General features: G+C 40.8%; 1 protein-coding gene across 1 annotated transcript; it reads right to left on the minus strand.

Annotated features, from left to right (window-relative positions):
• Positions 1 to 7,467: 7,467 nt before the first annotated feature.
• LOC111907049 (uncharacterized) lies at positions 7,468 to 7,950 on the minus strand. Its single transcript, XM_023902842.1, has one exon. The coding sequence runs from the start codon at positions 7,948 to 7,950 to the stop codon at positions 7,468 to 7,470; it is 483 nt and encodes a 160-aa protein (XP_023758610.1).
• Between the last annotated feature and the right edge of the window lie 209 nt (positions 7,951 to 8,159).

Below are 8,159 nucleotides of genomic sequence, written 5' to 3' on the forward strand. Positions count from 1 at the left end.
CGGGGATGCGAAACTCATCCTAGTTTCACACCTATGTCTACTCCTAGATACCTGATCGATTCTCCCCCACTTAGATTCTACTAATTCTTCAAGGCATGTGAGAATTGAAGGATTCCTAATCCTTCTTACCTTATGAAATCCAATTGTTGACAACCAACGCATACCAGTGCTAACGATCGATTACCAGTCTACCCTAAGATCACTCACCCTCTGAAATCTTGAAGAGTACTCTTGAAATCTGATCCAGTCTGATACCTCAATCCTCCTTCCATGATGTTATACTAAATCCTTAAGTTCCCATGCTAGCGACTAAAATCCTTAACCTTTACTTTGGATGACGAATCCTCGCAGAACCACTAAACTCTAATCAAACACGACCCAGGCGAAAATACAATTTCCTTGGAGCATCCAATGATTAAACAACCCATGCGACTACACATGTATCCTTCTACTACCAATCCTCTCCTAGCAACAGTAGTGCTAGAACCCATAAGTCCTCCCATAGGCCACCGCCGATCGTCCCAGAACAAATGATGAAACCACTATGCCCCATTGATACAGGGGGTCTAGCCCGGATGAAGCTAACTCCAGACCTTCTACATAATACCCCTGATTGATCTCTACTACAAACCGAGCGAACACTGAACACCCTAAACCAGTAAAAGGGAACGACCTTTCACTAACTACTTGTAATTCATGATATGCAATTGGCATATAGCATTTCTTGAAGATATAATCCAAAAATAAATAGAGAGATAACCCCTTAGATACATTTGCTCAAATTTGATACAAGAAAACAACCACAAATACGGATGGAACTTAAAAGACAAAAAGATACATACCCGCAACGTCACCTGCTGTAATCTTGATCTCTCCTGTGTGTCACTGAAAAATACGAATCCTCTTTGTTGGGGCTCCTACTCTACCCTCTCACCCATCAGTGATACTCAAAGTGCCTGGGGCAGGTGCGATCACTGATCCTCCCCTCGTTGTCAGACAGTTGGCCTTCTCGTGACCCACCTGATTGTAGTGAAAACATAATGGGCTTGTGCCCTGAGGGCAATCCCTGCTGACGTGACCAACCCTGCCACACTTGTAGTAGCCCAAACCCTTGGAGCAGCAAACTCCCTTGTGCACCTTCTCACATGTGCTGCATTGACTCCGGCCATGTTGGCCTTTCTCCCAATGATCAAAAGTATTGGGTCTCTTCCCCAGACCCTCTACTATACACACCTAGCATGACCTTCTCTTCCTAATGTGCTCCAAATCAATCTCGCGCCCTCGAACTATGGAAGTCCTATCCTTCCGGGTCTGACACCCTGTTACGATCACTAAATCACTTGCCAACGGCTGAACTGCAACAGCTGGAACATTCTCTGCCCCAAACCGGGTCACAAACTCCTCCCAAAACGTAGTCTCCAATTCGGAAAGCGTAATAGATCGCGCAATCAATTCCCAGCAGTTCCTTGCCGTTAGATACAAGACATCCAAGTCGAACCAAACCTTGGCTCCTATAGGGTAGAGGCTAGTGCGGAAAACACCTTCCATCTCCTCAATCCAACGCGAACTCAAAATCTTGGCAGTCTTTCCCTCGACTGGCTCACCACCTGAGCCGAGACCTAATCTTGAACCAGAACCGCCTCCTTGAGTGATCTTCTCCAAAATGGAAAACCACCAAAACCACTGGTCAAAACATACTCAAGGATTATCCTTCCCGAAGCTTCTCAAATTCTCCAAGACTCTCACTTATTTGAGTATGGATCTTGTGCTTTTAGTAGTACAGGCCGAATACTACCTTCCACACCTATCCATACTTTCCTCAGCAATCCTCCTGAATCCTCCAAGTCACTTACTGAAACTGATGCACCCAAGCCTCACTAAACCTCACCACTAACCCACTAAAGCATATCCTAGGCTTTCATAGGTTCCCAAACCCACCCCGTCCTCAACTGTTGAAAGATTCCTAGTAATGTCAACTAGCTACCTCATGAATATAACCACATGCAACAGAGATCAGATAATCCTTTGAGTAAAAGACTCAATCCTAGAACGGTTGGACTCAGACAAAAGTTGTGCAACAGGGCCAAGTCCATCACTCTGAGATTATCCAACATGTGCCACATGTGACTTAGCATATTCACTTAGCAGCTAGCTCATATTCCTAAGAGTCCCACAAAGCACAAAGCAAAAAACATTCAAAAAATGAAAATTCTAACCAACATGATCCAATCAAACCATTCTATCCTCTTATCAGGAATCTATACTGGCATGAGATTCTAAAGCTCATACAATCAGGTATAACCTAAGCAGGCCATCCTACCATTGACTGATCAGTACTAGCATGCAAGTCTACAAGCACATATAATAGGCATATAAGGCATCCTTCCTAGATCCTTAGCCCTAATCTAGCATGCAGTTCACATATTCTCAATTCATATCATAACATAACATAACATGTATGGGTATCTTGGGAAAAAATTACTTAAGCTTTGTTGATAGCACGCATCAAACTCCTTGTTTTTATCAAAAACTCTTTATTTTAAATTTTAGACAAATTATTTTCTTGTAAAAATCTTTCAAACCCTCGATTTGAGTCCAAACACCCCGAAGGTGTCTTAGAATCCCTCAAACCAAGGCTCTGATACCAACTTGTAACATCCCAAAATTCAAGACCAAAAATTTCATTATTGATTAAGTTATTATAAAACCAATAGTATAAAAACATCCATAGTGTCATCCCATATCAAAACCAGTATGTCAATAATCAAAACATGTCATAATGAAACAATATCATAGTATAATCCCAAAGATATCATGTGTGGAAAACATAGTGTGATGCGCTGCAATCATGCTGGCTCCTTTCCTTTTGAAGAAGAAGTACCTGAAACCAAAACTAAAAACCGTAATCACAAAGCTTAGTGAGTTCCCCCATCATACCACATACCATACAATAAACATATTGGCTAACATGTCTGGGTACTGGCCTACCCCTACGGTCTCTTTCAACTGGTAACTTGCCTAGCATATCAGGGTGGTGGCCTACCCCTTCGGTTTCTTTCAACCGGTAACTTGCCTAGCATATCAGGGTGTTGGCCTACCCCATCAGTCCTTTCAACTGGTACCAGGGACTATTTCACCCTACTTCTACGATGTAATCTTTTAGTACATAAACACATAAGTCACATACTTCCTAGCATATCAGGGTGCTGGCCTACCCCTTCAGTCCTTTCAACCGGTACTAGGGCCTATCCTACCCCTCCTACTACTTTCACATACTATCATAACATACTAGTACATAAAGCATAACATATAGTGCATACCAGATAATTATCACAAAGACAATCATCTTTACTATAACACTTACTAGTGGGCCGACATTGGTGCCTTCGATCCACTTCTACTGGAAGGTAACTCACCTTGCACTGCAGAAGTCCACTGCAAGAAATCCTTAACTGCCACCCTAGAAACTCCTCAAGCTTTCAATACCACAATATCACCCAATTAGCAATTGGGTTCTAAACCATGATCCATAATCCATAATTAGGGTAAAATGACTATTTTACCCCTAAGCCAACAAGATACAAAACTATGGCCCAAGTCCAAAACCAACCAAGCCCACAACTCCAAAATACATAAAGGCCCATTAATGGCCTAATTTTCCAAATTGGGCCCAAACCTTTACATGGGCCTCACCCTAGTCCCCAGCTCAATAACTTATTTCCAATCCAAACATACATCCTTAGTTAGTCCAACAATCTGAAACCTAAATAATAGCCCAAACCCGAAATGGCCCACAAGGCCCAATAAGGCCCAAATATATCTTAGACCTAACCCAAGAAGGCCCAATCTTCAAAAAGGCCTGAATAACTAAATGGGCTACCCTAACCAACTCCCGGTCCATAGTCTAAGGTCCAAAAGTCAACAAAACAAAGTGAGGCAACCAAACCGAGTACGCCCTGCGTACTCATCTGGTACGCTAAGCGTACACCTGTTGGGGCTAGTAGACGCCACGTACCAGGTGGGCATGCCCAACGTACTCCTCTGAGGTCCAACCCTCTCTAAATAAGCACTTAATCACTTCAGGCCTTGCTCCAACTCTCCAATCTGACTTCTATAGGTGACTTTTCAAGTAAAGTTGGCAACTTTACTCACATGCATGGCTTAATGGGACTCTAGAGCTCAAAAGAACTTAATGGATGGTCTAAACTCATGCTTGGACTCAAACACTTTAACAAAGCTTGCACATTTATAAGAGAGGGGACCTTAGAATGTCCAAATCTACAAGTTTGAGTCCTTAAAACGACCCTAGCTCACCAAGACCAAGCAAAAGGCTAAAAATGGCCAGAAACCAACCCAAAAGAGGATCTATGAAATGGAAGGTCAAGATCAGAGCTTTTTAACTCCAATGGGTTGAAAAATGTGAGAACTTTCTAGATCTACAAGCTCCCTTCCATGATCAACACTTGAACACCACCTTCCTCTTCTTGTACACACACTAACAAGTCTTCTTTTAAGCTCTAAGCTCCATCCAAGGCAATCTGGGGTTTCATGGAAGTGAAAAGGGGTGGTGGCTGACTTGAAATGACCTAAGTAAGGATATAATGTGGCTTATATAAGGCGCAAGTCGAGAAATTAGGGTTTTGGTCTGAAGAGAGTACGCTCCGTGTATCCCTTTGTACGCCCAAAGTACTTAAAACCACCCGCGATCATTGACCTTCATACACTGAGCATACCTAGCTGAACATATGCATGCATCCTTGCATGCATGGAGCTGATCTGCCAAGTTTTCCCATTAGGGGCTAATTTTTCCAAAATCTTGAAAATACCATAACTCCCTCGTTCTAAGTCTATATCTGACGAACTTTATATCCACGAAAAGGTGAGGAGAAGCCTTACGCTTCTAGCAACTCACCATTACCAAAAAACTTCCCGAACAAGAACCCAAAATCCATAAAAGGTTGAAATCTCAAATTACGGTTATACCCTTGGCCTCCGAAGACACAATCGCACCCTTAGATCACTTAAACCATGGCAACTACATCCAAAATGGGCTAAATCCTTCCTTTCCCGAAGTTCTAATCTCCATGACAGCTGATGATTGGGCCGCATGCCCAATTAATAAGGCAAATCTAAAACTGAGTGTTACATCTATGTTATGGTTTGTCACCATTTTCTCTTTTCTCTCATGGTCTCTCACCAATATCTCTCCTCTTATAGGCCATAACTAATATCTCATTTCTCTTATCTCTTTCTACCCGTCAAACCCAATACATCATGAGTATGGTAAAAATACATATATGATATTTTAGGAAAAATCATTATCTCATATAACACAGATATCAAGAACTCATATAATAAGCACATATAGCATTTAGGTAAATTAAATATTTTATATCTATGTGTAAGCTAAAAGTAACTATGCACTCACTTGACAAAGGTAGGTGACTCAAAGTTAAGATAACGCTTCGATTTAACACCCTAGATATTCCCTTGACGTGGCCTAAGTACGATTAATACAAAGTTTTAGTCTAATGATCCTAGTGACTTAATTATAGTCTAAATCCTCACTAATCCCAATGTCTACATCAAGATCTAGCAAGCAAGGATTAGTCAGGCAGGACAGTTGGGAAGCAAAATCATTCGGCGTATAGCTTTTCTGAAATCCAACAACCAAGCCAACGTGACCATTCTAGACACCTCTTCTGTAAGTAGATCAATCAGTATATGACTTGGAATCAATAATAAATCTTAATTATAGGCTCATAACAACGACTATTACTATAATTATAAATTATGAGGGAGCAGAGTAAGTGTAGCTCACTTACATAGTACTATAGATGAGAATCGGGATCTAAACGGGGAGAATACTAACTCAGGGCCTTCCTACTTGAAGATTACATCAAGTTAAACACACAAGAGTGTCGCGGGGCTTCGTTGTAGGCTAGAACGAAGGAAAAGTGGGTTTACAGGAGTGATAATCGAGAGAGAATGGTTATAAGAGTGTGGAATGAATGAGGTACTATTAGTTATTTATAGGGCCAAAAAGACATATGCACGAAACACACTTCAAATGGGTCGATCTATCGGTTAGCTGACACGTGTCACTCATCGGCTGGAGCACAGTGGTTGACTTCACATGCAAGCTACGTGCATCATGTTGCGCGTGCCAATGTTCAGAATTTAGAAATTGTGTATCTCCTTCATACGAGCTCTATTTTTTACATTCTTTATATCCACAGAAAGCTCTCGACAAGATCTACAACTTTCCTTTAGACTCCATTGACTAGTTTTTACTTCATTTTATTTACATAGGTTTAGCCTATTAAAGCACGTACAAAATGCATATCTCTCACATCCAACGTTCGTTTGCAATGGTTTTTATATTTTCAGAATCCTATTAACATGACCTTCAGTTCTCGTTTAGTTTGTTTTGGCCAAAAATCAACCGATCTAAAACTCGATTTCTGTGTGCACACTAGTACGTTGAAATCATAGATAAATCATAACTTCCTCTATTGAAGTCAGATTTGGATGTTCCCTGTATGCACGAATTCACTTTTCCTAATACTACGACTTTCGTTTAGATCACTAGGGCTAATAAGTAACTTATCTCCTACTCACAATTTATGACATATACTATAACTCGGTTAAGATTTTTTATCCTAAACAGTCTCTTATTTAAAAGTCATTATTATGTTTTATAATAACTTTATTACCTATCCCGAATTTACAGGTGTTACAATTATCTACCCTTAGGATGATTATGTCCCGGAATCATCAACAAAACAGGGTTTTTATAATGACTCCACGCATTACCTTTCCATCTTATGTAGTAATTATAACTCCCATGTCCTCTGATTTCTACACTCTTGTCTCTAATATTCTAATGCCTACTCATGATTGTACCTTCATTTATGCTCTAATGTGGTACTACCACATCTTTGTAGGTAGCTTTCCTAACTACCGGCTACTTAATTTTGACAAGTGCGATCTGTCTATCGATTGCATCGATCCTTTACTACTTCAATCTTCAACTAAAGTCGAATACTATGTCGAACGTTCCTCATAGATTAGTCATACTTGATTTGATATGACCACTAGGTTGTAACATGAATCATCACCAAAACAAAGGTAATGATGGAAATGAACAAAACAGTTCAACTACCAGATTTTAGCAACCTTGTGACTTTCCTTGATTCAAGTGTGATTCATGTGCTTCCGGTGGTATAGGCCTTTACTACTTTTCACACCTACTCATAATTGTCCCAACTATTGTCTCGTAGTCCACTAAGTTATGGCAAAAAGGAATTCGCACACAAAACACATAACATAATTTAGGAAATTATATGATTTTTTGAAAATGATTACGACATTTATTTGAGTTTTCCATACTCATTAGCCTATATAGGATGATCGTAATTATTTATCTCCCTCCCTCAAGTACTCTAAACAAGCAGCTCCAAACTCTCACCCTCTTATTGTTTCATCAAGTCCCATAAAATATGTCCTCCCTCTTGTCTTTGGCGGGGTATTCAGCCTTGCAGTTCCCTCCTTCTTTGGGCAGTCTTTCTTGAAGTGTCCTTCTTCACCAAACTTGAAGCAGACTTCCTTCTTGGTCATGCATTCATTAGCATAGTGACCAGTTTTTCTACACTTGTAACAGGTCACTCCTTCAATGCATTCTCTAAAGTGCTTCTTTTTGCACTTGCCGCACCACCTTGTCGTGTCACTTCCAGGCTTATGATCTTTAAACTTTGAGGACTTACTATTCTTATCGGATCTTAAGGATCCCTCCAACTTCCTCTTCTCTCCATCCTCGACCTTCTCCAAACCATTCTCTCTAATTTGGGTCTCTACGTTCTTAGCTGCTCTGACAGCTTCCTTCAAAGTGGTTGGCATCTTCACCATTGGACCAACGTCTGCTGGTAATCCGTTAGCAAATCTCTCCATTTTGGAGAGTTCAGTGGGCACCAAATAGGGAAATAGCTTCATCCTCTCTGTGAATGCAATGGCGTACGTAGTGACACTCAATTTTCCCGTCTTCAAGCTCTAGAACTCGTTGTTCATCTCTAATAGGTTTGCTTCTGAGCAGTACTGCCTCTTCAACTGCTCCAAAATTTTCTCACAGGACACATTTATAGCCTCTCCTTTGGGCATCG

This window comes from Lactuca sativa, chromosome 4 (assembly GCF_002870075.4).
Source record: "Lactuca sativa cultivar Salinas chromosome 4, Lsat_Salinas_v11, whole genome shotgun sequence".
Taxonomy (NCBI): Eukaryota; Viridiplantae; Streptophyta; class Magnoliopsida; order Asterales; family Asteraceae; genus Lactuca; species Lactuca sativa.

What these genes read in the sequence shown, in the direction of transcription:
- LOC111907049 (XM_023902842.1), bottom strand. Translation starts at nt 7,950, where the DNA reads ATGGAGAGATTTGCTAACGGATTACCAGCAGACGTTGGTCCAATGGTG.